Source organism: Scyliorhinus torazame, chromosome 4 (genome assembly GCF_047496885.1).
Source record: "Scyliorhinus torazame isolate Kashiwa2021f chromosome 4, sScyTor2.1, whole genome shotgun sequence".
NCBI lineage: Eukaryota > Metazoa > Chordata > Chondrichthyes > Carcharhiniformes > Scyliorhinidae > Scyliorhinus > Scyliorhinus torazame.
The window spans coordinates 24,413,681-24,441,098 of NC_092710.1; the positions used below are offsets into that span (position 1 = coordinate 24,413,681).

The 27,418-nt window shown below is 50.7% G+C and overlaps 1 protein-coding gene and 1 long non-coding RNA gene across 5 annotated transcripts in view; one reads left to right on the top strand and one right to left on the bottom strand.

Annotated features, from left to right (window-relative positions):
• Positions 1-27,418, top strand: part of LOC140410152 (uncharacterized) — a 37,722-nt gene that overhangs the window by 9,427 nt on the left and 877 nt on the right. The gene's annotated exons all lie outside the window — the stretch shown is intronic.
• The window catches only part of LOC140410151 (protein PAT1 homolog 1-like), a 134,749-nt gene continuing 129,295 nt past the window's right edge, over positions 21,965-27,418 (bottom strand). For 3 of the 4 annotated variants that reach the window (XM_072498114.1, XM_072498112.1, XM_072498111.1), the window contains 2 exons: positions 25,904-26,053; positions 21,965-23,602 (listed from right to left, as the gene is read on the bottom strand). In XM_072498114.1, coding sequence (XP_072354215.1) covers positions 23,581-23,602; positions 25,904-26,053 — 172 coding nt within the window. In that variant the 3' untranslated portion in view covers positions 21,965-23,580. Of the gene's footprint in view, positions 23,603-25,899; positions 26,054-27,418 lie in introns of those variants that run through there. The other variant, XM_072498113.1, reaches the window with a different exon arrangement.

The following is a 27,418-nucleotide window of genomic DNA, read 5'->3' on the forward strand; positions in this document are numbered from 1 at the left end:
CCTGGGAACATTTTAGCTCCAACCTCTATCCAGGGTGGGGTGAAATGTCAGGGCTGAAATATTTACTTTTAATTCACTCACGGGTTGAGGGCTCGTTAAACCAGCATTTATTGCCCATCCCGAGTTGCTCTATGGAAGGTGGCGGCGAGCTGCCTTCTTGTGCCGCTGAAGTCCTTGAGGGGTAGGTACACCCACTGTGCTGTTAGGGAGGGAGTTCCAGGATTTTGCCCAGCGACAGTGAAGGAACGGAGATATATTTCCAAGTCAGGGTGGTGAGTGACTTGGAGGGGAACCTCGGTCTGTGGTGGTACTACCGAGCCACTCTTGGTGATGGACATGGAAGTCTTTGGGCCTTGTTAAATATGGAGGAGTACTGATGGTGGCCAGTACGTGGTAATCTGCAGGTGGTTTCCTTGCCCACATCCCAAATTTAATCTGAGCCATGAGACTTCATAGGGTCCAGAGTCGATGCTGTGGGCTCCCAGGGCAACTCCCTCCCGACTGTATACACCTCTGCTGGATCTGTCCTGTTGGTGAGACATTAAGAAAGATGACTTGAGGTACGTGTTTGAATGCTGCCGAGACACACTTTGCATGGTTTTCCGGTAGCAATTTATTTGTCCCGGGTCCGCAGCTCCCTGAGACAGCTCCGCACCGGCTGTCCCCCTGCAGCCTCCCTGTTCTTGGTACCCACCTTCTTCCCACCCTCAGCCTTTCCCAGAGTTTGTTAATTGGCCAGTCCGTATGAAATTGACTTGAGGCCGGGAGCACGTCTCATGTCCCCTTCTGGGCCCGGCCTGTCCGCGCGCCCGACAAGTGAAAAATCTGGACCTTCCTGTTCCTGTTCCAGCAATAATGTTCGACGTTCTTGTGTGGTTTGCCATTTAAAAAAAAAAAAAAAAAAATTCTGACTCCAGCCAGATTGGACTCCATACCGTTTCCTTTCGAGCAATGCCAACAGCTTCTCCGTTTTGCGTGGTTGCTTTTCCTTCCGATGCTTTGCGGCTGCCCCTCGATTCCCCAGTCAGTTCATCTCAGCTATGCCTTAAACTGAGATCGTGGCTCTCCGACATAAAAACAAAACACTGCGAGCTACTGGACATCATGTAAAATGGCCAATGGCCTGAATTTTAGGCCCAGACAGAATTGGACACTTTAAATTAAGAATTGGACATTTTAAATTAAAAACCACAGATGGGCCTGATGGGAATTCGAACAGCCAAGTTTGAATACACTGGACGGAGACAGACAGCCAGGACAAGTCTTGAGTCTGCCCTGTGAACAAGACACTGGAAGATAATCCGTCTCATTCAAATGGATCGATTGTTGTGGATTGATGCACTATCAATTGAGACGAGAGTAAGGGCTTTATTCAGCAGAGATGTGTGGCCTCCTGCTGCTGCTACCAGAATGGGAGCAGCTCGGTGTGCACACACATTTATACTCTGCCTACTGGGCGGAGCCAGCAGGCAGGGATTTACCCCCGTACCTGTAGTACAGGAGCCTTACCGTATTACCTCTAATAATAACTATTATACAATCAGTGGTGACTACCACATGGATTACCCAGATGGAGCCAGACTTTCTGGCGCCTCGGATTCCCGCCACTGGGATAAGGTTACGTGCAGACAATGCTCATGAAGATGGACCACTGGGGTTGGGCTCCCAGTGTACTGTAGAGTTGCAGTCGGCAACACCATTAGGCGTCCTGACCCCCTCCCCCCCACACCTCAAGACCTCATTGGCTGAGGGCCAGAGAAACATTTGGAAGGGCGTGAAGAAGGGTAAAAGGAAGAGGCAGCCAGGCACCCTCCCCAGTGAAGACTCGACGCAGAGGCAGTGGAGACGACTCTATGGCGCACAAAAGGACCGAAGGAAGCAGCGTGCGAGACCCAGTTTTGCAGCCGAAGGTCGTGAGACAATCGCGACTCAGAAGCTTGGGACCTGCAGCTCGATCCAGTTCATTGGCATGGATAGCATTCAGAATCGTAAAGCATACTATAGTTGGAGTAATTTAAGGGATAACTGTTTTATTGTGTTTTGAAATAAACTTGGGTTGAATAGTGGTTCATCTCGCAAATAAGGGCGCCTGGGTAAAACGTTTGAATTATAAACTGGTCGAAGTGCCTGAATTTTACCGACAACGATCTTTAATATAACCAGAAAATGCTGGAAAAGCCCAGCAGCTCCGATGGGCAGTGAACAACAGAGTTAACATCTTGAGACACCGCATGACTCTTCTCTTAACACAGCTGTGCAAGAGTTATATGGCACCTCGAGACATTAACCCAGTGACCCCTATATCTGAACCTGAATTCTGAGATTCAACACTGACGCCCTGTCTCTATTCTTTTTCAGCAGAGCAAGCCCTTTTAATTCGATACTGACTGCCATTAACCCTTCAGGGTTCCAATCCTTTCTGGGATGTATTTTGATATCGCGACTCCTGTAGATTTGTTTTCTGACTCTTTTTGACTCCTTTGGCTTGTTTTTGGCCCTCCCCTCGAGAAACTGCTCCTCAACTACGCGGGGCCATCTTCCTCACTGTCCCTTGGCCTGCCTGCAAATGCCTACGGTCCCTGTTCAATTCTGCGAGCTTTCGCCCAGCCATTTCGACCTCTTTGTGGGTCTCTTCACGTAGAGCATAAATGTACCCTTTTCAGCTGCCGGCGGTGTTCTAGACTCCTGCTGCCGAAATCCTTCCGTTTGCTCAGCCCCTCTGGACTGTTTTGGAGTTTCGTGGGATAACACCTTTCCTGCTTGCGAGGTAATTGCCCCTGCGGGGGGCAAGCTTGCGACTACACCTGCCCGTCACCAAGCCAGTGAAGAGTTCACTGTACAACGTAATTTAAAAAAAATATTCTTGGCATTTGGGCATCGCTTGCTGGGCCGGTGTTTATTGCCCATCCCTAGTTTCTCTGCGATCAGGTGGTGGTGGTTTTTGAACCGCTGCAGTCATGTGGTGTAGGTACACCCACAGTGCTGTTAGGGACAGGGGGGTGATCCCGGATTTGGACCCAGCAACACTGAAGGATAGAATCACTACATTTTTGATTTGATTTGATTTATTATTGTCACATGTATTAGTATACAGTTAAAAGTATTGTTTCTTGCATGCTGTACAGACAACGCATACCGTACATAGGGAAGGAAGGAGAGACTGCAGAATATAATGTTACAGGTATAGCAAGGTGTGGAGAAAAGATCAACTTAATACGAGGTCGGTCCATTCAAAAGTCTGATGGCAGCAGGCAAGATCCTGTTCTTGAGTCGGTTGGTACGTGACCTCAAACTTTGGTATCTTGTTCCTGACGGAAGAAGGTGGAAGAGAGTTTGTCCGGGGAGCGTAGGGATCCTTAATTATGCTGGCTGCCTTTCCGAGGCAGTGGGAATTATAGACAGAGTCAATGGATGGGAGGCTGGATTGCGTGTTGGACTGGGCTACATTCACGACCTTTTGTAGTTTCCTGCGGTCTTGGGCAGAGCAGGCTCCATACCAAGCTGTGATACAACCAGAAAGAATGCTTTCTATGGCGCATCTGTAGAAGTTGGTGAGGGTCGTAGCTGACATGTCAAATTTCCTTAATCTTCTGAGAAAGTAGAGTCGTTGGTGGGCTTTCTTAACTATAGTGTCGGCATGGGGGGGACCAGGACAGGCTGTTGGTGATCTGTACACCTAAAAACTTGAAGCTCTCGACCCTCTCTACTTCATTCCCATTGATGTAGACAGGGCATGTTCTCCACTACACTTCCTGAAGTCGATGACAATTTCCTTTGTTTTGTTGACATTGAGGGAGAGATTATTGTCATCGCACCAGTTCATATCTGGCTTTCTTGTAGAGGTCAGGGTTCCCTGACTTGAACGCCTCGGACCTAGACTTCAGCAAGCAGTGGATATCCCTGTTCATCCAGAGTTTCCGGTTGGGAAACACGCTGATTTGCTTTTTGGCACACATTCTTCTACACACTTACTAATGAAGTCAGTTCTGTAGTGGCGTACTTGTTCAGGCTGGTCGCAGAGTTTTAAAATACTGACCAGTCCACTGACTCTAAGCAGTCCCATTGGAGATCATCCGATTCCTCAGACCAACAATGCACAACTTTCTTTTACGGATTCTCCCGCTTCAATTTTTGCTTATAAGCCGGGAGCAGGAACACAGCCTTGTGGTCAGATTTGCCAAAGTGTGGCCGGGCGATAGAGCAGTAGGCATGTTTGCTATTTGTGTGGCAGTGGTCCAGGATGTTTGGGCCTCTGGTGGAATAGGTGAGGTGTTGGTGGTAACTTGGTCGTACGCTCTTGAGCTTGGCCTGATTGAAGTCCCCCGCTACAATGAACAAGGCCTCAGAATGTTTCGTTTCAAGGCTATTTGTGGTGGTGAATATTTCGTCCAGTGCGATTTTCACGTCCGCATAGGGTGGGATGTGAACTGCCGTCAGGATAACAAAGCTGAACTCTCTCGGAAGGTAGTAGGGACGGCATTTTAGCGTCAGGTATTCTAGGTCCGGGGAGCAGAAACTCGCCAGTGTTGCTACATCTAGGCACCAGGAGGTGTTGATTAGGAGGCAGACCCCACCTCCCCTAGCCTTGCCTGAGGCCGCCATACGGTCCATTTGGTGGATTGAGAAGCCCTCTAGTTTTTTTTTTAAAATAATTTTTATTAAAGGTTTTCATAAAATATCAATAACAAAATGAGAAAGAAAAAAGAACCCAACAGGGTTAAGTACAAAACACAATCTAAAAAAGCAACCCCCCAAACCCCTCCCCCTCCCGTACCTAAATAATAAATTAACACCCCGACTTAAGACAACAGGTGTATACACCCCCTCAGACCCTCCAGTGTAAATAACAGAAACAAAGATAAAGTAAACCCCCCCCGAGCTGCTGCTGCCATCGACCAATGTCTAGCGTTCTGCCAGAAAGTCTAAGAACGGTTGCCACCGCCTAAAGAACCCTTGTACCGGCCCTCTCAAGGCGGATTTCACCCTCTCCAATTTAATGAACCCCGCCGTATCGCTGATCCAGGATTCCACGCTTGGGGGCCTCGCATCTTTCCACTGAAGGAGAATCCTTCGCCGGGCTACCAGGGACGCAAAGGCCAGAATTCCGGCCTCTTTCGCCTCCTGCACTCCCGGCTCCTCTGCCACCCCAAATATTGTGAGCCCCCAGCCCGGTTTGACCCTGGATCCTACCTACCACCCTCGACACCGTCCTCGCTATGCCCTTCCAAAATTCCTCCAGCGCTGGGCATGCCCAGAACATATGGGTGTGATTTGCTGGGCTCCCTGAGCACCTAACACACCTGTCCTCACCCCCAAATAACCGGCTCATCCTTGTCCCGGTCATGTGTGCCCTGTGCAGCACCTTAAATTGTATGAGGCTGAGCCTCGCACACGAAGAGGAAGAGTTCACCCTCCCTAGGGCATCTGCCCACGTCCCCTCATCGATCTCCTCTCCCAACTCCTCCTCCCACTTACCTTTCAACTCCACCACCGAGGCCTCCTCCTCCTCCTGCATCACCTGGTAAGTTTCCGAGATCTCCCCCCCCCCCCCCCCCGAGAGCACCCTGTCCTGTACTGTGTGTGGCAGTAGCCGCGGGAATTCCACCACCTGCCGTCTGGCAAACGCCCTTACCTGTAAGTACCTGAAGGTGTTCCCCGGGGGGAGCCCGTACTTCTCCTCCAGCTCACCCAAGCTTGCGAACTTCCCGTCCACAAACAGGTCCCCCAACTTTCGAATCCCTGCCCTGTGCCATTTGGCATCTAGCCCCGAGTGAAACACCTGACCTACCCACCCTTTCCTTAGTCTTACCTGGTCTGCCACCTTCAGGTGTGTCTCCTGGAGCATAACCACATCCGCCTTGAGCCCCTTCAGGTGCGCGAACACGCGGCCCGCTTAACCGGCCCATTCAGTCCCCTTACATTCCAGGTTATCAGCCGGATCAGGGGGCTACCCGCCCCCCTCCCCCGATGACAAGCCATGACCCCTCCTCGGCCAGCCACGCGCCCGCACCCCACACCGTTCCCCACAGCGGCATACCCCCGTCTCGACGCCCCCCACTCGCTCCAACTCCTCCTTGACCTTAGCAGCAGCAATTCGATTCCCCCCCCCCCCCCCCGGGCTAGGACCCATCCTAGCTGGTTTACTCCCCCCATTGCACCTCCACAAGTCAGCTGACTCCTGCTGACCCCGGCCACTCCCGCCTCCCCTTCAACTCCTCCCATTGTGTGGCACCCCCCCTCCTCCCTCCATTCTAAGCGCGGGAAACAATCCTCGCTTCCCGGCCCCGCCTCCCCCCCTAGTCTTCGGCGCGGGAAAAAAGCCCGCGCTCTCCACCTACCAGGCCCCGCCACCAACCAAAACAGTGCCCAACCCGCCCCATCCACCCTCCCCAACCCGAAAGAGAAAAACACAGAGAAAAAGAAACCCAAAACAATGCAAACCAAAAATAGACATAACATATCCACCGCAGTCCCCAATCGCCCATCCCGACCCTCAGTCTGTGTCCAGCTTCTCGGCCTGAACAAAGGCCCACGCCTTCTCCGGGGACTCAAAATAATGGTGTCGGTCCTTGTAGGTAACCCACAGTCGCGCCGGCTGCAACAAGCCAAACTTCACCCCCTTCCTGTGCAGCACCGCCTTCGCTCGATTGTACCCGGCCCTCCTCTTCGCCACCTCCGCACTCCAGTCCTGATATATCCGAACCTTTGCGTTCTCCCACCTGCTGCTCCTCTCCTTCTTGGCCCACCTGAGCACACACTCCCGATCGACGAACCGATGGAACCGCACCAGCACCGCCCGCGCAGGCTCGTTAGCCTTGGGCCTCCTCGCCAACACTCTATGGGCCCCTTCCAGCTCCAGGGGCCCCTGGAAGGACCCCGCTCCCAACAGCGAGTTTAACATGGTGACCACATAGGCCCCCACGTCCGGCCCCTCCGGGCGGCCCAGAATCTGCAGATTCTTCCGCCTCGACCGATTCTCCATCTCCTCGAACCGCTCCTGCCATTTCTTGTGGAGCGCCTTGTGCGCCTCCACCTTTACCGCTAGGCCCAAGATCTTGTCCTCATTGTCAAGAGATCTTTTGTCGAGCCTCTCAGATCGCCCTGGGTCGTCTGTGTCTCCAGCAGCTTATCAATAGAAGCCTTCATCGGCTCTAGCAGGTCCGTTTTAATCTCTCTGAGGCAGCGCTGGATACCCTCCTGCTGCTCCTCTGCCCACTGCCTCCACGCTGCCTGGTCTCCGCCCGCCGCCATTTTGTCCTTCTTCCCTCCCTTCTTCTGTTCCACCATCACCTTTTATGTTGCCCCGCTCCTAGTTAAAGCCATATACTGACGGGGAGCTTTTATTAACTCCTTCCCACACCGGGAAATGTCGAAATAGTGCCCTTGGGGGCCCTGCAAAGAGCCCAAAAGTCCATTTTTGCGGGAGCCGCCGAATGTGCGACTTAGCTCCGCATAGCCGCAACCGGAAGTCTCGAGAGGGAATCCTTTTGGCAGTGTTCGCTTCACCAATCTGCCCCAAAAAGTGTGAAAACTCCTGAAAAAGGTCTGAGAGTAAGTTCCAGACGGGAGCTGCCGAATGCGCGACCTACTCCTCCATGGCCGCCACCGGAAGCCTCGTCCCCGCTTCTTCAATGGCCTTGGTAGATCTCTTCACAGTTGTTCCCTCTGCTGCTAGAATTCACCTTTATTAGAGGCCCTCAAGTCAGGTTGCAGCTTTAAGTTTGCCCTTCCCCCGCCTGCATGCTGGAAGAGGCTCCTCTCTCCCCTGCAATTACAGACAAATTTTTTACTGTTTCTGCCGGGTATGGTAACCAAAAGACATAACATTCCTGGGGGACACTGTCAGGGGACTGTTACAGTCTTCTTCCCACACCGAGAAATGTCAAACAAATGCCGTGGGGGCCCTGTAAAAGAGCCCAAAAGTCCATTCCAAGCGGGAGCTACCGAATATGCGACCTAGCTCTGCATAGCCGCACCCGGAAGTCGAGAAGCCCTCTAGTTGTAGGGCACAGTCCGGTGAAGCAGGAGTGAGCCATGTCTTCGTGAAACAGAGCACACAGCAGTCCCTTAGTTCTCTTTGAAAAGTGAGTCTGGCTTTCAGTTCGTCTAGCTTGTCTGCTAGAGATTGGACATTAGCTAGCAGTAAGCTGGACAGAGGGACTTTGGGGAGTTGTTTCACTCCCACCTGCAGTCCTGCACGTTTTCCACGCTTCCTGGAGTGACTGCTTCTTTTCGAGCCTGGGAGACGGTTAGAGTATGCAGTGTTAAGGGAATAGTGCCCAATGAGGTTATTAACTCTGGCCGGTGTATGGATGGAGGGTTTGTTTGCTTGCGGTTCCTGCGTCGGTAGGTGGGTCTGCGCGATAGAGCGTTCCAGGTCGCTGTCGGGCTGGGGTTTGTCTTCACAGCTCGGTGAACGTCCAGACCATGGCGTGGATGGGGTGAAGGCCGGTAAGTGGATGACGTCTCTGGGATCGCGGTTGCGGATGAGGCGATGGCCGGGTCCGTACGTTGGGGTCCGCAGGGTCCTTTCCAGATTGCGATCTTCCTCCAGAGGACGGAAGATCTCTAGACCTGCAAGTAAATTTAAGAGAGCAGTATTAGTGATTGTTAGGCTGTGGGAGTTGATTTTTAGGAGTGTGGGGGGGCGACTGTAGAGATGGAGGGGGGGTGGGGGGAGTGGAAGGGGCCTGCAGGGGGTCGCAGCTCTCCGGGTCAGTGGGGTTGGAAGCTGGGGAGTGGTGGGGGAGGGCTGCAGCAGCCGCGATGCTGGTCTGGTCGTTGGGGAGCAGCAGAGTGGAGGTCCCGGCTTCTGTGGTGTTTTCCAGGTCTCTGGGAGTTTGTAGAGTGAAGGCCCTGGCTTCCAGGGCGTTTTCCTGGTCTCTGACAGCCGCTGTCGGGGAATGCCCATGCCTGGGACTGCAGCTCCGGCAGCTGCTCACACGTGGTCGGCTGGTCCGGGTCGATTTCAGGTCGTCAGTTTCAGGTGTCTCCAGATGCTAAATCTGTAAGTAATTGGATTAAATCATTGTCAGAGAGTTTAAAAGAGTTAGAATGAAGTTTTAGAAGCATAGAACGAGAGTAAAAGATAGAATTAGAGGGTATGCTGGACACAGCTTGCAAGAAGTCGCCTCGCTCCGCCGCCATCTTTTTTTCTTGTGCAGTGCAGAAGAAGCTGATTGCCCATCGAGTCAGCACTGGCCCTTTGAAAAATCACATGCCCCCACCCTATCACCGTAACTACACCCTATACCCATAACCCCACCTAACCTTTTTGGACACTAAGGGGAAATTTAGCATGGCCAATGGAATGGTGGTATATTTCCAAGTCGGGGCGGTGAGTGACTTGGAGGGGAGCCTCTAGGTGGTGGGGTTCCCAGGTATCTGCTGCTCTTGTCCTTCTAGATGGAGGCGGTCGTGGGTTTGGAAGGTGCTGCCTCAGGAGCCTTGGTGAGTTCCTGCAGTGCATCTTGTAGATGGTACACACAGCTGCCACTGTGCGTCGGTGGTGCGGGAAGTACCCCTTCCACAAACAATCCTTTGTCCTGGATGGTGCCGAGCTTCTGGAGTGCTGGAGCTGCATTCATCCAGGCACATGCCACCATTCTCTGCACTGAATTCAAAATACTCAGCCAACATTTTAAGGAATTCCTCTCTTTTTGTCTTCATCCCTGGAAATCTCAAGTCCTACCTGCTTATCGCTGGCTTTTAGTTGCTCCATGCCCAAGGACGTTAACTGTTGCCAATTCACATGCTGCTCTCGATGGATAAACCCTTGTGCATCGAAAATTGCGATGATAATATATTGTCAGTACTTCTTTGATAATACAACATTTGCTGCGATAGATTCTAGTTTGTTTACGGACAATTTCAGGCTGAATTCGCCCATCTGGGAAGTAAGTCCAGGGGTGGGAACTCTGGGTGTTGGAGAGGCTGATGGGAAAGCATATATTTTCCGACCCTGCCATCATTCGTTGTTCCACTGGGTGCTTTGTGCCGCATTCAGTGGTGGGACAGGCCTGACGGTGCATAGTCCGCCGTCGTATCTGGGAGCCAACATCACTGATCTACTATTGAAGAAAGAGGACATACCGCCTGAGAAGGGAGCTGGATCTGTGACAAGATTTGGAGGATGGACCGCTTCAAGGACACTGAATCTGGAAGATCTGCTCGTCGATGCTCTCCCTACCCACTGCTCTGGTGGTCTGGGGTGCAGGGTTGCTTGTGGCTTCTATCCAGCCCTGGGCTTTGTTCAGGTGAGTCGCAACATCTGCATGCCCTGTTGTTCAGGACAAGTTTTGGACCGGCATGTTTTCCCAATGTTGAGAGGTTGAGTAGACTGGGACTGTACTCGTTGGAATTTAGAAGGATGAGTGGGGGGGGGGGATCTTATAGAAACATATAAGATTATGAAGGGAATAGATGGGATAGATGCGGGCAGGTTGTTTCCACTGGCGGGTGAAAGCAGAACTAGGGGGCATAGCCTCAAAATAAGGGGAAGTAGATTTAGGACTGAGTTTAGGAGGAACTTCTTCACCCAAAGGGTTGTGAATCTATGGAATTCCTTGCCCAGTGAAGCAGTAGAGGCTCCTTCAGTAAATGTTTTTAAGATAAAGATAGATAGTTTTTTGAGGGATTAAGGGTTATGGTGTTCGGGCCGGAAAGTGGAGCTGAGTCCACAAAAGATCAGCTATGATCTCATTGAATGATGGAGCAGGCTCGAGGGGCCAGATGGCTTACTCCTGCTCCTAGTTCTTATGTTGCAACTGGAAACCGGGCACCTTGAGGGTGCTGGTCTGCCCTTCATCTGCATACCATTAGCGAGCCGCAAATTTGTTTTATGCCGCCCTCCTACGGGATTACCTATCCACTGAGGTGGGCACCAACAGATGATTCCCAAAGGAATTTACACAATTCATGCCAGGGTAAAGCAGATCTTTGCTCTCTTTCCCCCCCACCCCCTCCAAACCAAATTTCACCCCTCCCCCATCCATCAGGTACCCGCTACCTGGAGCATGGACTCTTACCAAATAGCTGCAGGCTTTTCTAGTTCCAATTACTGTGAAAATTCAAAATTTGTCTCTTTGCAATGCAATACACCCGGGGTGGCCTCAAAGTGGTCTGAGAGCTAAGATTTTAACTAAAAATGCAGATACAAAGATTAAAGTGCAGAAAAAGGATAATTCAACGGCGGCATGTGGCGCGGTGGTTAGCACTGGTACTACGGCGCTGAGGACACAGAAATCTTTGGATCCTCGCTGTCTTCAGGGGATGTCCCGGAGGACTGGAGAATAGCCAATGTTGTTCCTCTGTTTAAGAAGGGTAGCAAGGATAATCCCGGGAACTACAGGCCGGTGAGCCTTACTTCAGTGGTAGGGAAATTACTGGAGAGAATTCTTCGAGACAGGATCTACTCCCATTTGGAAGCAAATGGACGTATTCGTGAGAGGCAGCACGGTTTTGTGAAGGGGAGGTCGTGTCTCACTAACTTGATAGAGTTTTTCGAGGAGGTCACTAAGATGATTGATGCAGGTAGGGCAGTAGATGTTGTCTATATGGACTTCAGTAAGGCCTTTGACAAGGTCCCTCATGGTAGACTAGTACAAAAGGTGAAGTCACACGGGATCAGGGGTGAGCTGGCAAGGTGGATACAGAACTGGCTAGGCCATAGAAGGCAGAGAGTAGCAATGCTTTTCTAATTGGAGGGCTGTGACCAGTGGTGTTCCACAGGGATCAGTGCTGGGACCTTTGCTCTTTGTAGTATATATAAATGATTTGGAGGAAAATGTAACTGGTCTGATTAGTAAGTTTGCAGACGACACAAAGGTTGGTGGAATTGCGGATAGCGGAGGACTGTCGGAGGATACAGCAGGATTTAGATTGTCTGGAGACTTGGGCGGAGAGATGGCAGATGGAGTTTAATCCGGACAAATGTGAGGTAATGCATTTTGGAAGGTCTAATGCAGGTAGGGAATATACAGTGAATGGTAGGACCCTCAAGAGTATTGAAAGTCAGAGATCTAGGAGTACAGGTCCACAGGTCATTGAAAGGGGCAACACAGGTGGAGAAGGTAGTCAAGAAGGCATACGGCATGCTTGCCTTCATTGGCCGGGGCATTGAGTATAAGAATTGGCAAGTCATGTTGCAGCTGTATAGAACCTTAGTTAGGCCACACTTGGAGTATAGTGTTCAATTCTGGTCGCCACACTACCAGAAGGATGTGGAGGCTTTAGAGAGGGTGCAGAAGAGATTTACCAGAATGTTGCCTGGTATGGAGGGCATTAGCTATGAGGAGCGGTTGAATAAACTCGGTTTGTTCTCACTGGAACGAAGGAGGTTGAGGGGAGACCTGATAGAGGTATACAAAATTATGAGGGGCATAGACAGAGTGGATAGTCAGAGGCTTTTCCCCAGGGTAGAGGGGTCAATTACTAGGGGGCATAGGTTTAAGGTGAGAGGGGCAAGGTTTAGAGTAGATGTACGAGGCAAGTTTTTTACGCAGAGGGTAGTGGGTGCCTGGAACTCGCTACCGGAGGAGGTAGTGGAAGCAGGGACCATAGGGACATTTAAGGGGCATCTTGACAAATATATGAATAGGATGGGAATAGAAGGATACGGACCCAGGAAGTGTAGAAGATTGTAGTTTAGTCGGGCAGCATGGTCGGCACGGGCTTGGAGGGCCGAAGGGCCTGTTCCTGTGCTGTACATTTCTTTGTTCTTTGACACAGGTTCGAATCCCGGCCCTGGGTTACTGTCCGTGCAGAGTTTGCACATTCTCCCCTTGGCTGCCTGGGTTTCACCCCCACAACCCAAAGATGTGCAGGTTAGGTGGATTGGCCATGCTAAATTGACCCTTAATTGGAAAAAAAAAAAATTGGGTACTCTAAACTTATATTTAAAAGAAAAGATAATTCAAGAAGAGATTTCAAATCCGTCACTGAGACATTACTGCAGGCCGGTTGCTCGAATTCCTTCTTTCTGAAGGAAAATGGCTGAAACTTGTGGCTCACTTCGCGGAGTGGGTTTGCCCATCGATCCCCGATGGTCAGACCAATCTACCAAGATTGAAATGAAATGAAAATCGCTCATTGTCACAAGCAGGCCTCAAATGAAGTTACTGTGAATAGCCCCTAGTCGCCACTTTCCGGCGCCTGTTCGGGGAGGCCGGCACGGGAATGGAACCGTGCTGCTGGCCTGCCTTGGTCTGCTTTCAAAGCCCTGTGCTAAACCAGCCCCTCATTATCATTGCACTTCCGGTGGAAGTGGTAACAGAGAACGACCAGCCGTCTTAGAAGCCTCTACCTCCGACTGTGACTGGGCACACACAATTTTGACCCAGCCTGCCTCGTCCAGTACACAAATGTAATTTCCGTCCACCCCACAAGAAACGATCTGGCGCAGCATTCACAGAATTGTTATGGTGCAGGAGGCCACTCGGCCCGTCGGGTCTGCACCAGCTCCCCAAACGTCCATCATGGTGTCACGCCATTCCCCTGCCTTTTCCCCGTACCCCTAAGCAAAAACTATACACCGCCAAGCCAGCCAGACCCACCAGGCGTGGCTTGACATCAAGCAGCGGAACAAGTGGATGAAACGACACCCAAACGGCAGTCCAACCTCCAAGCCAACAAAAAGAACAAGCAACTCCAGAGCCTGGCCTGCTCCCGGCAGGACGGTAAGCAAGATCTAGATGGGTTATAAGGCCTTCAGAACGCCTGAAACTCTTACGTTCAAGGTCCTGAAGTGGGGAGATGGGGAATAGTGTTAATGTGAATACTGTAACAGCATTAATATTAGAATAACATTAGGATTATGACAATAAGGTTAATGCACAAGACTTAGAAGAATGTAAGACTTGGAAGTAAAAGTAACTCTATATCCATGGGATAAAGGCTTGGGGCAGGGAGGAGATATAATGGTTGGAGCTGGCACATAAAGGGTTGATGTGGGACTGCCCACACATTGATGTCAGGGGACACATTACCCCAAGCCATGGTCAGTCTGCAGATGGATAGAGTTGGGTAAATGATAAGAGTCAGTTTCATACCTGTACCCTCTACTGCAAGTATGCACAAAGTTATGAGTTAATTAAAAACTTGCTGTTACCACTAGACCACAAAGCCTACTTCATGGGGTCAATCCGGATTCTTCAGTTTCATTGACTTGACTTCTCAGTCCGGCAGCTGGAAGAGAAATGCTGCGAAATGCCACCAAGTATTGTCTTCATCGATCTCACCAAGGCACTGGACCATGTGAGCAGAGGCAGTCTTTTTAAGCAGATGGGAGAAGATTGGCTGCCTGCCCAAGCTGCTCAATGTAATCCACTTTCTCCATGACAAGATCGTGGGTAAGGTCAGCAATGCCAGGGAAACATTGGAGTCTTTTGAGCTCCGCAGTGGGGGTCAAACAGGTTCTGGCACCAACACTCTTTAGCATTTCTTGTCTTTGCTGCTGGTCCAATGCCTTCAGGTCAGTCTACAGAGGGTTACCCCAACCTTTTGGTCGCTTGCCATTTAAAATCTGCGCCTTGTTCCCATGTCCACATACATAGCCATCCTCTGCCTGCTACAATGCTCAAGTGAACCCTAATGCAAACTGGAGGGGCAAGCACCTCAATTTCCGATGAGTCACATTCCGGCCCTCAAGACCCAACATGGAGTTCAGTAACGTTAGACTGTGACCTTCCTCTACCCATCTTGAACCCTTAATATCCCATGTGTGTTTTAGTCTCAATGCAGTCACCATCCCCCAACCCCATCTCTCTTTTGTTTTTAAGGTTGCTACATCTTGTTGCAATGTCTCCCAGCTAGTTTAATATCCAACTCATTTTAGTTCTGACGAGTCAAATGGACTCGAAGCGTTTCCTGATCCGACAGTGCTGCCAGGCTTGCTCAGTTTTCCCAGCATTCTCGGTTTTGATTCCAGAGGCTGTCCACTTGCATAACTGATGGAAAGCTGTTCAATCTTGCTCACCTGAGCTCCAAGACAAAAAGGTGCACCAAGTTGGAGGTTAGAGCGTTGTTCTACCCCAGGGCAGTGGCTCCGAGTGGAGTCGGGAGAAGAGTTGCTGTCACGGCAATGGCTGCCGTGGAGCTCTGACTGAATGTTGGATAGCTGCTCCAAGGTACCTTGCAATCCCCACTTTTGCAACCTGATTCCTGCCCACAAAAAAACTGAAAAATTAAGCTTAAAAAAAAAGTGAGCTCCACTCACCTGCTACCGTCTCTTCACACCTCTCCACTTGGGAGTGGGGGTCACAGAAATTATGAAACCTCGGAATAGGGTTGCAGTGGGAAAGTTTGGGGAGCACTGTCCTAGGTACCACTGATGATGCCGCACGAGCATCCCATGCCAAAATTAACTACTTCAGCGGCAGATGGTCAGACCCCCTTGCGCCTGTGAAGAGGTTACTTTGACCATCAGCATCTGGAAGACAGATGTCATGGTCCAGGATGTCACCATACCGCTATCTATCAGCATTGACAAAGTGATGTTGGTTTGTTGATAGCCTCACATATCTAGGCTCCACAATCACCAGCAATCTGTCTCTTGGTGCAGAAATCAACACGTGTATCACAAAAGCTGCAGCTGTGGTGTCCAAGCTTAGTGAGAGGGTGCGGGGCGACAGCAACCTCTCGGAGAACCCCAAACCGCGAGCCTGCATCCTCAATGCACTCCTCTGCAGTGGTGAGACCTGGACAACGTATGCCTGGCAGGAGAACAGACTGGACAGTTTCCAGATTCCCTGTCTCAGACGTATCCTCAGCATCTCTTGGCAGGCTAAGGGCACCAGTTCAGGGATCCTGGAATATACAGATTCTATCAGCACACACTCATTGTTCAGCCAACGACATCTGTGCCATCTCAGTCCTGTTCTTCAGATGGATGATGGCCGGATATCCAAAGACCTTAGACCATAAGACGTAGGAACTGAAACAGCCCATTCGGCCTATCGAGTCTGCTCTGCCATTCAGGGAGATATGACTGATCGGATATGATAATCCTCCATTTCCCCATAATCCTTGATTCCCTCACTGATGAATAATCTGCCTATCTCTGCCCTGAACATACTTACCAACCCAGCCTCCACAGCTCTCTGCGGTAAAGAATTCCACACATTCACTCCCCTCAGTGAAGACATTTCTCTTCATCTGTCTTAAATCAACACTCTTTGAGATTCTACCCTCTGGTCCCAGACTCTGTCACAAGGAGAAACAACCTCTCAGGGGATTCAACAGGGTAGATTCTAAGAATTCTATGTATCTCAACAATTAGATAAGTGCAGGTATATTGGGACTGGAGATTACAGAGACGGGGAGAGCGGAGCCACGGTGGGATTTGAAAACAGGAAAAATCAAGGTGTTGCTATACCGAGGACCAGTGTAGGTCAGAGAGCACAGGCAAGAAGGGGATGGGCTGAATGGCCTCCTTCTGCACTGTAAATTATATGAAATAAGGCGGCCTCTCATTCTTCTAAACGGCAGTGAGCACAGGCCCAACCTACTCAACCTCTCCTTAGAAAATCCCTCCATACCTGGGGTCAACCTATTGAACCGGCAGCAGTGGCTATGTCAGAGCAGGGCTCTTGAACCGAGCCAGCTAATTCTCACAACATACATAGATTAACATAGAATTTACAGTGCAGAAGGCCATTCGGCCCATTGAGACTGCACCGGCTCTTGGAAAGAGCACCCCACCCAAGGTCAACACCTCCACCCGATCCCCACAACCCAGTAACCCCACCCAACACTAAGGGCAATTTTGGACACTAAGGGCAATTTATCATGGCCAATCCACCTAACCTGCACATCTTTGGACTGTGGGAGGAAACCGGAGCACCCGGAGGAAACCCACGCACACAAGGGGAGGACGTGCAGACTCCGCACAGACAGTGACCCAAGCCGGAATCGAACTTGGGACCCTGGAGTTGTGAAGCAATTGTGCTATCCACAATGCTACCGTGCTGCCCCACAAAGCAGAGTCGCCCACCATGGTGCAAAGCCAGCAGGCTGACAACTCCCTGGTTATGCTCTTTCCAACAAGCGGGCACATCCTCTGATCACTCACTCCTCAGTTTTACTCTGCAGCCCCCCACCACAAGTAAGACATCCAGCCTGTCGGCGATCGTGGCACAGTTGAAATGTCACTGGACTAATAATCCAGAGGCCTGGGTGAATTCCCCGGGGAACATGGGTTCAAATCCCTCCGTGGTGGCTGGTGGAATTTCAGTTTGTTAAATAAATCTGGAATTGAAAAACTAGTCTCAGTAATGGCGCATGAAACTATCATTGATTGGTGCAAAAACCCATCTGGTTCACTAACGTCCCTTTAAGGAAGGAACGCTGCTGTCCTTACCCCAGTCCGGCCTACACGTGGCCCCACAGCAAAATGGTTGACGTTTGTTTTAAATTTAGAGTACCCAATTGTTTTTTTTCCCCAATTAAGGGGCAATTTAGCATGGCCAATCCACCTACCCTGCACATCTTTTTGGAGGTGGGGGTGAAACCCACACAGACACACGGAGAATGTGCAAACTCCACATGGACAGTGACCCAGGGCCGGGATTGAACCCGGGACCTCGGCGCCATGAGGCAGCAGTGCGAACCACTGTGCCACCCGCAGCGTTGACTCTGAACTGTCCCTCTGAAGTGGCTGAGTGAGCCGCTCAGATCAAGGGCAATTAGCCATTAGGCAATGAATGCTGGGCCCAGTCCCTCACACCCACATCCCGTGGTGACATGAGGGGATAGCGATAGCACAACTAGAGAGAAACGGGGGCAAAGAGTTTGAGGGTAGATTTATGCACGATTATGACCTGTCTAGAGAACGTAGGTAAAGGAAATATCTTGCCGTTAGCCAATGGTACAGGTATGCGGAGACACCAATGTAAGATTTTGAACAAGAGATATGTGGGGGAGTATGTGAGGCACAAGACTTTTTAATGAGCGAGTGTGATGACCTGGAACTCAACGCCTACGTGGGCACACAAGGAAAATAAACTTGCAGGACAACAGAGACAGGACAAATCAGATAACTCGACAAGAGAGCCAGCATTGACTTGATGAGCCGACTGGTCTCTTTCTGTGATAATTCCCTTTTGAATTCCTTGATCTAACCTGCCTCCACCACCCTCTCAGGGGCTGGTTTAGCACAGTGGGCTAAATAGCTGCCTTGCACAGCAGAACGCCAGCAGCGCGGGTTCAATTCCCGTACCGGCCGCCTGAGCAGGCACCAGAATGTGGCGACTAGGGGCTTTTCCCAGTAACTTCGTTGAAGCCAACTTGTGACAATAAGCGATTATTATTATTATTAGGAAGTTCATTCCATGCTCTCATTTTCACTCCTTTTGAGTGTTATTTTGAATCTGTACCCTCTGGTTCTTGATGCTGAGTGTGAACAGTTCCTCTCACTGGAGAAACAGACCAATCTATCCTCATAGCTACAGTTGTAAACCCCTGGCATCATTCATGTGAATCTCCACGGTACTCTCCAGTGCCTTTGCATCTTTCCTCACGTATGGCGCCCAGAACTGGTCACGGTACTCCAGATAAGACCTAATTAGTGTCTTCTACAAGTAACACCCGTATACTCATGAGTATCTCATTGAACAGTGTTAAAAGATTTGAGGGGCATAAATCCAGCCGGATTGCTGCATTAGTAATCCCGAGACCGCGGGCAATGCTGGGGACCTGGGTTTGAATCCCACCACGGCACATGGTGAAATTTGAATTCAAAATCTATTAATGAGTAATGTCAAAAAATATCCATCGGCTTCACTTACCATCCATACCCTGGCCTGGCCTACATGTGGCTCCAGACATAGGGAGCATAGTGAGGGTTAGGGTGCAAGTAGAGGCTCCAGACACACACCGATGCAGCCCAGCAAGCCACTCAGTTCAGGAGCAATGAATAATCTTCCCTCCTGCTGCTATGTTCGCATCTGATCGCACTGAAGCTGCCCTGGTGCCCCCATCAGAGGAAAGGATCCTTCGTTCCCTCCAACTGGGGCTCATCCCCAGAGGTGAGCGATCTTCAGGATGATCATTCAGTACAAGCGCCTCTTGGTCGACGTCAAGCCTTTCCGAATCCCTTTCAGGAACAAAACACACCACACGGAACTTCCCAAGTTATATATATTTTTTAATGAAAGCAAAAACAAAAATGTTTAATTTTGGTTTAAAAACAGAACTAGAATACATTTTGTAAAAGCAAAACGCTTTTCCAGGTCACGAGTAATCGTACTGCAAGAATGCAGGCAGAGAATGACGAGGAAAACAAAAAGAGGGAAAGAAAGAGAAACTAAAAATAAGAGCCCGGCACAGTGTGTGAGTGCGTGTGTGTTCGAGGGCATAGCAAATATCGCCCTGGAGGTTTAACCAATGTCACCTTCACACACACAGGTAAGAGGTTAAGGATTCATTACCAGCTAAACCCTACATCTTTCTAACCCGTCCAGAAAGTACTAAAAAGGCAACTTGTTAAAATATATTTTAATGATCTTTTCTCTTATAAAGTGAAGAGTTCATATTCCTGATAAAGAATCAAGGGTACAGTCACAAGGAGTCGACTAACCTGGGTTGTGGGGAAGCGGGAATGTGGAATCAAAAGATTCAAGTCTGCTCTTTCCTTCTCTTTCCCGCCCTCCACTCAAGCAATACATTTGTCTGGGAACCTCGAGGTGCAAAGTGTCTCCACAACTGAATTTGTCCACTTTGAGGTGTCAAGTACTAGGAAAGTGGGTAACACGCTCTTTCCTCCTCTCCCCCCCCCCCTCCCCGCCAAGTTTCAAGAGAGAATCGATAGGGAACATAGTGAGGGTTAGGGTGCAAGTAGGAGCCAGACTAGGACAAGAGGAATGGCGAGGTTGGGTATGTGTTCCAACATGGCAAGCCACAAAAGGAAGGGGGTAGCATGAGCAACTGCTACAGGAAGGGCACCGACTGAAAGCAGGGTAATGGGAGGAGAATTCAAGGTCATCGCTCGAGTTAGCACAGGAGGGAGTGGGATGGGCTGCTGGCAGATATCGTCACACTTGCCTTGGATTTTCACGGTCGGGGATGGTAGCCAGGTGAAGCATCCACAATTGACGTGGCGCACACTTGCCCCTCCAGGCAATAGGAGGGTCATATCGGCTGTGATGGCAAATGAGGTGTTAACATTCTCTTCAACACTGCTGCCTTCTGCACCCCATACCTTGCAAAGCACTGACTGTTGGGCAACGTTAGTGGGGATGCAGCTGTCCTCTCTCAAAGAGAACAAGACCCCCCCCCCCACAGTTAATCCCCACATCCACACAAACTGACTATCTCAATTGATGTCAAACAACTCCCTCACACAGTCACTTAGTATCGACTCTCCCCCAGAACCATATTACTGGCTGTATCACTACCAGTAGTAATCCAGTGTTCACATCCTGTCAATCAACAATCCCAGGACCGTTACTAATTATGCCACAACTTTGCATAACCAGCTCCTTTAGACCTACCCACAATGCACCCCACCCTCCAGTTCACCTTGTGTGGGGGGGGGGGGTTTGCGGGGGGCTGAGCCTTGTCCCGTTTAAGCTTCGGTGGTATTAGGAGTGAGCTATGCAAGAGACAAACAAGGTGTGCGCAAGAAGCGGTCCCATTAATGGTTGTGCAGTGCTAATTAGGCTGCACTCAGACAAGGGAAAAGAGAGAGTGAGCATGAGTCCAAAGGTTGGCTGAAATTCAGTGCGGTCAAAGATTGGAACTCTCCCGGTCTGCTCTGATTCTGAGATGATGGGAACCGGCTGGGCAGGCTAGCCTTTGGGATGGGCTGGGTGAGAGGGCAGGGGAGTGACATTTACCAGCAGAGTTCTTCACTCGTCGGATTCTGGACCCCTGCAAAGTCCCAAGTGCAAACCCAAGCGCAGTTTTCGGAGTCTGCCAAGTCAGAGGACTCAAACTCTTTAGCAAGTGACACAATGTCACACTGAATACAAGTCCAAAAATATGATATATGTATAGCTCATATACCTATGCAAGCAGCCCAGTGACATATAATTCTAATATCACACCATCCACATCAATCAGAGCCAGTGACACAACTCTGAACTTGAACAGGTCCAATAGCAGCCGACATAACAAATCCACCTGCAGACCAAATCTGGAAACACGTTTACCCTGGAGCAATGATGTGGAAACTTTCAGCTTCCACCAGGCCCCAGCTGACACCGCCACTGTGCAAACCAACATGCTGCCACCGCGCCCCCCCCCCCCCCCCCCCAACGAAACTTAGTCGACTGATGGAAGCATGACGAGGCTGTGCCCAATAGCACCCTCAGGCCGACTACCCATTCTCCCTGATACGTTGACATAGATATGATATTCCCACAGTCCTGAAGTGGCAGCCCGCCTCGCCAGCCCCCACTCCTCTCAGGCACGTGAATGCAGCTCCTGTGGACCTCGGCTGTACGCACGTCTGCGGGGAGAGCAAGCATCCCCCGATTTTTTTTCCTACACAGTAAAGGCAGTGCATTGGATCACTCAGTCAGGATGGCGACAGGGTGGAGGAAGGTGGTCTAAACCTTGCTGGGGAGAGGGGTGGGCGGGGAGAAATGGCAAAAGAGCAGCTTTCGAGAGGGGAGAGCCCTACTCGCCCTCATCAGTCATATCTGTGACATTTATGGGCACAATGTGTGGTGGGTTAAAGACATTGTACACCCACTGAAAATGGCCGATGTATATATATATATATAACATATATAATATATATAAAGCAGCTCCAATACCATCACCGCTTCATATCCTGAAGCCACATGGTTATCCAAAACAGCACAGGGTGGAGGGGGAGAGCACGCTTTCCAATTCAAAGATTCCTGATCAAGTGGACAGCAATCTCCGGTGTGCCCTCGGCCATTACACATGCATTTGGCCTCGGGATTTCAGAGCATAATCCAACGCCCAAACCGAGCTGTGCCCCAGCCACAACGCCCCCCCCCCCCCCCCCCCCACCACCACTTCCACCCAAGGCGAATTTCATTATTTGCAAACCGCCCCACCCTTTTTAATTAAGAAAAACAGTTTAAAATCACCAGAGTTACAAAAGTGATGGAAAAGGCCCCACGCAATTGAGAAAGGAGGAAGGAAGGAAGGAAGGCCAAGCACCGTGTTTCTCATCGCGACGCGAGCCCTCTCCGACAGCACAGTGTTCGTCCACGGTGACACCACTGGCACAGTGAGCGTCTACCAATCGGGCACAACCCCTCCCCCCCCCAACTGCCCGTTTGCGACTGCACCCACACTGCCACTCACTCTTGCCATTTGCAGAGATCCTCAGGTAAGTCTGAGGTAGGGGGAGCAAATGGAAGGGGAACAGAAAAGTCCCAGCTTCACCCCCGGGTAGTTCAGCACCCGTCCCCCCTCCTCGATCGCCACTGCTGCTCAGTTTGAAAAGACCAATCTGAGGATCAAAAAGGCAAAGTCCCTGGGACGGGAGAGACCAAGAGGACAGGGAAATTACAACACTCCCCGTCCTGCTTCATGTCTCCACCCCCGTCCCCCAGCCCCATCCCAACGCCCACTCCACCATTTCGCTCAACCAGCACCCGAAACAGATTATATCCGCCCGCGGCAGACCAAATCAGTGAGCATAACTTCAGGCTACACGCACCTCCGCAAGGCAGGTGCTACGGGAGACCGACAGTGTGCGAAGGCACCAGGGTCACATTGCTCAAACTGCTGCCAGTCACGATTCAACACCGAAGTGCAGGGGCCTGCTGGACACCAATGAATTGCCAATTACCAACAGCAACACGGGTTGGAAGGGAGATCGTTCCCGATTGGAGGTTCCTTGCGAACTGGACGCAAAGATGAACCGGCTTGCGAATTTCCTGGCGAATTGGGATACGAATTGAATGTGAACTGAAGTTCATTTACAAACTGGCCGCGAACTCAAACGGGAAAGGGATGTGTGAATTAATCAAGAATTGTGGAGTTCCGTGCCAACTGGGTGCAAATCCATCAGTACTCACTGGCGTGTGCTCACAGGGATTTTCCAAGGTGTCTCATCTCCCGGCATACAACAAGAGGTTTGTGTTTGAGCTGCGCGGATACCTGGCCTGACAACGTGGCGCCTTGCCGGGGACGGGTTGCACTCACAGGCTTTCCTCTCCCACTGCCGGTCCCAACAACCTCGATTCCCACATTCTCTCTTGGTCGTCTTGCCACCTCCCACCAAAATCCATGGCCCAACACAATCTTGGCCCGTACGTCCTCAGTGACAGTGAGCTGTGCTCTCAGGAAACCAGGCCTCACCACATCAAATGGCATGCTCACACTATCCCCACCCTCCCCGAACTCCTCCACATGATGTTGGCAGCCGTGAGGGCGGGAGGTGGGACCAAGCCTCTTCCGCTGCTTCCAGCCACCCCCTCCCCCCACCCATCCGGGATCTTAGAAAAATAAAGTAGGAAAGTTCAATTTAATCGGAAGGCACGCAAAAGCGCGCGTCGCCTGTTCCTGGTCGCTGACGAAGCCTGCGCGCCCGGTATGTCGTGGCGGCTGGCGGGGCCGCCCCATGTCGACTGCGGGGCACTGCTGTGTGCCCATTTTCTTCTACCGTGGCTTCCCGGAGAGCCTGTCAGGGAGAGGGGAGGAAAGAGAGAAGAGAATGAGTGCATTCAAAGGCATCCGCTCAGACAGATGATTAACTAGACCCAGCAAAATAAATCTGAGCACACGTGGCCAAACAGCCATGATTTAACAACAGGAATGGGGAGGCGGGCCCACTTTCTCTCTGACCTCCTGCACCCCCCCTCCCCCGTCCTGGGACCTGGAGGGTCAACTCCAAACCCAGGCAAACAGGGTGACAGGCCCCATCTTTCTGATTGGCGGGGAGGAATTGGGTAGAACATTGGGCGTCAGCCAAGTGCGAATTTATACAGTTCAAAGCAAATGACATCGATCTAAAAGCAAAATGCTGTGGACTGGAAGTCCTGAAATAAAACCAGAAAGGGCCAGAGAAACTCAGCAGGTCTGGCAGCATCTGTTAAGAGGAAAATGGAGTTATCGTTTCGAGTCCAATCGGATTATTCTATTTCAATACGTAAAGAGATGTTGGGGGCAGATGACCAAACGGGTCGCGAGGAGCGTCTTAAGGGGGGCGGTGGGGGGGGGGGGGGGGGGGGGGGGGGGGAAGAGAGAAGAGATTGAAGCGGAGAGGTTTGGTGGCGAGGGGGATGTGAGCTGGGGAAACGTCAGAGCTTAGGGACCAGGCAGCTGAAGGCTCGGCTGTCAGAAGCTGAGCGGTTAAAATCAGGGGGTAAGCGAGAGGCTGGAATCGGTGGAGCGCCGAGATCATGGAGGGTTTGGCAGAGGCGGTGCTGGGGCCGGTGAATAGGTGACCAAGATAGGAAGGAGTGAGGCCACGGAGCACAAGAATTTTAAAACTTAAGTCAACTGAGGCACAAAGGTGGCCGGAGCTTGAGGAGGTGGGTGCAAGGGTGGTGAGTCAGACCACCGGGTTTCAAGGTTTTCGACAAGATCGGGTTCAACTAGTGGGTGGAAAATGGGATACTAGGAATAGTCGAGAGGTAATTGAGGTGAGGAGGAGGGTTTAGTCAGCGGCCGGGCTGAAGGGGGTGCCAAGGTCGGGAGATGGCATGGAGGTTGAAAGCAAGTAGGGCTGCAATGGCACAGGCCTGGGGTCAGAGCTCACCTTCAACACAAAGATTACACCGGATGCGTGACCGGTCTGATGACATGTTTGTTTTTATTCATTCGCAGGACGTGGGCATCGTTGCTTGGCAGCGTTTATTGCCCATCCTTAAATACTTTTGAGAAGGTGGTGGTGAGCTGCCTTCTTGAACCACTGTAGTCTCCACCTTCAGTGACATTGAAGGAACAGTGATATATTTCCCAAACGTGGTGGTGACTGAGCTTTGGGGGGGGGGGGGGGACACGACACGGCGACACTTCCAGGTGGTGGGGTTCCCAGGTATCTGCTGCCTCTGTCCTCCTTGATGTTAGTGGTTGTGAATTTGGAAGCTGTAACTTGGCGAATTACTGCAGCGCATCTTGGTACGGTGCACACGGCTCCGACTGCGTGTCAGTGGTGGAGAGGGCGAATCAGGGGTGCCAATCAAGCGGGGCTACTTTGACCTGGATGGTGTCGAGCTTATTGAGTGTTGTTGGAGCTGCACAAATCCAGGCAAGTGGAGAGTATTCCCTCGCACTCCTGGCTTGTGCCTTGCAGATGGTGGAAAGGCTTTGGGGAGTCAGGGGGAGAGTTACTCGCCACAGGATTTCTAACCTCTGACCTGCTCTTGTGACCACAGTATTTATATGGCTAGACCAGTTTAGTTTCTGATCAATGGTAACCCCCCCCCAGGATGTTTATAAATGTTGATAACCGTCAAGACCAACCCACATCCTCTTCGTAACCCATCAAGTGAAATCCCCAAAAGGACTAAAAGCTTCCTCATTGATTACCGTTCACTCTCACACGATGAATTGATACCTCAGTCCAAGTGGCCACTCAGGGTTGCCAATCTTTACAATTCCCAACCCCACTGGAGGTCTGCGAATGCTCAACCGTGGAGTACAGAGAATGACAGAATCCTTGCCGGGGAGAAGGGAGCCATTTGGCAAACCACTTTCACCACCGTGCTTCCCCATTCAGGACTTTGACTGATGAGAATCAGGAGAAATGGGGGTACGTTGAGCAAGTGGAGGTGATGTAGATCAGTCATCACCCAAACAAATGGCGCAAAGGCTCGAGGGGGGCATGTGGTCTTCCGCTCCCATTCCGCAAGTTGTATTCTCCAGTGCTTTGGGTATTGTGAGGGGTGCGCTGTGAAGGGAGAATTCCCTCCTCTCGATACATAGTCAGTTGTAGCACCGAAAATACTGGCGCTCACTTGCCCCGCCTGATACTCACTGTAACTTGGACTCCAGCACATTCAGTGTCTGCCTGTCGACATAGTGGGAGAACAGGGCCAGGAGGTTCGTGGGCACAAACAAAGGTTTGGCCAGAGATGCCTGTGGAACCTTCAGCAGCTCCCGGGTCACAGCAAACACCAGCTCCGTCCTGAATGGGGGAGGAGAGAGAGTGATCAGATGAACAAATACAGAGACGGAATTCAAAGAGTTCATGCACCCACCAACCACCCAGCTCTCCGAAAGTCTCTCAAGCCACGTAAAGCACAGAGTCAGAAACAGCATGGACTTAGATAGAGTCAAGATCCATCTTCCATCAAACACTCCCACTTTTGGTGGGTGCCGCGAAAAAGGTTTGAAAAACGGTGTTTTAACAGGCAACATAGATCATACAGTGCAGAAGGAGGCCATTCAGCCCATCAAGTCTGCACCGGCCCATGGAAAGATCATCTTACCTAAGCCCACTCCTCCACCCTATCCCCGTAACCCCATTTAACCTTTTTAGACACAAAGGGCAATTTAGCTTGGCCAATCCACCTAACCCGCACATCTTTGGACTGTCGGAGGAAACCGGAGCATCCGGAGGAAACCCACGCAGTCACACAGGGAGAAAGTAAAAACTCCACACAGACAGTGACCCCAACCAAGAATCGAACCTGCGACCCTGGAGCTGTGAGGCAACTGTGCTAACCACTGTGCTACCCATGTACAGACTGGGTGAGAATTTGAAAACCTGTTCAGTCCAGGATTAGGAAGATAGGAATCAAGGAACAGAAATAAACCATTCTTCCTCATGTCTGCTATTTAATGATATCATGACTGTTCTGTATTTTAACTCTACTTACTCAGCATCATTTTATAATCCTTAGAACACTAAACAAAAACTATCAGTTTCAGTGTGAAACTTTCCTGGTAACCCCCAGATTTAACAGTTGTTGTTTGTGGGAGGGAGTGCAATATTTCCACCATCCCACTAGAATGTTAGGGGGTTGGGAATCTAAGCAGTGATAAGGGAAAACAAAACAAGGAGTAATAAAAGAACAGTTAAATGCAGAAACGGTAGACAGTGCGATCAAGGACGAGAGGCAAATACGGCAACATAACGAAGAAAAGTTAGGATGGCTAGAAATAGCAAAAAGGCAAGGCAAAGATTTTGTATCTTAAGCACAAAGCATTTGAAATAAGGCGAGACTCAAAGGTCGGCCGATGTGGGTCCCAAAGTTGGAAAAAGTTTGAAAAGCACTGCTCTGAACTGTTCCCATCAGACATTCCCAGGACAGGTACAGCACTGGGTTAGATACAGAGTAAAGCTCCCTCTACACTGTCCCCCATCAAACACTCCCAGGACAGGTAAAGCACGGGGTTAGATACAGAGTAAAGCTCCCTCTACACTGTCCCCATCAACACTCCCAGGACAGGCACAGCACGGGGTTAGATACAGAGTAAAGCTCCCTCTGCACTGTCCACATCAAACACCCAGGACAGGTACAGCACTGGGTTAGATACAGAGTAAAAC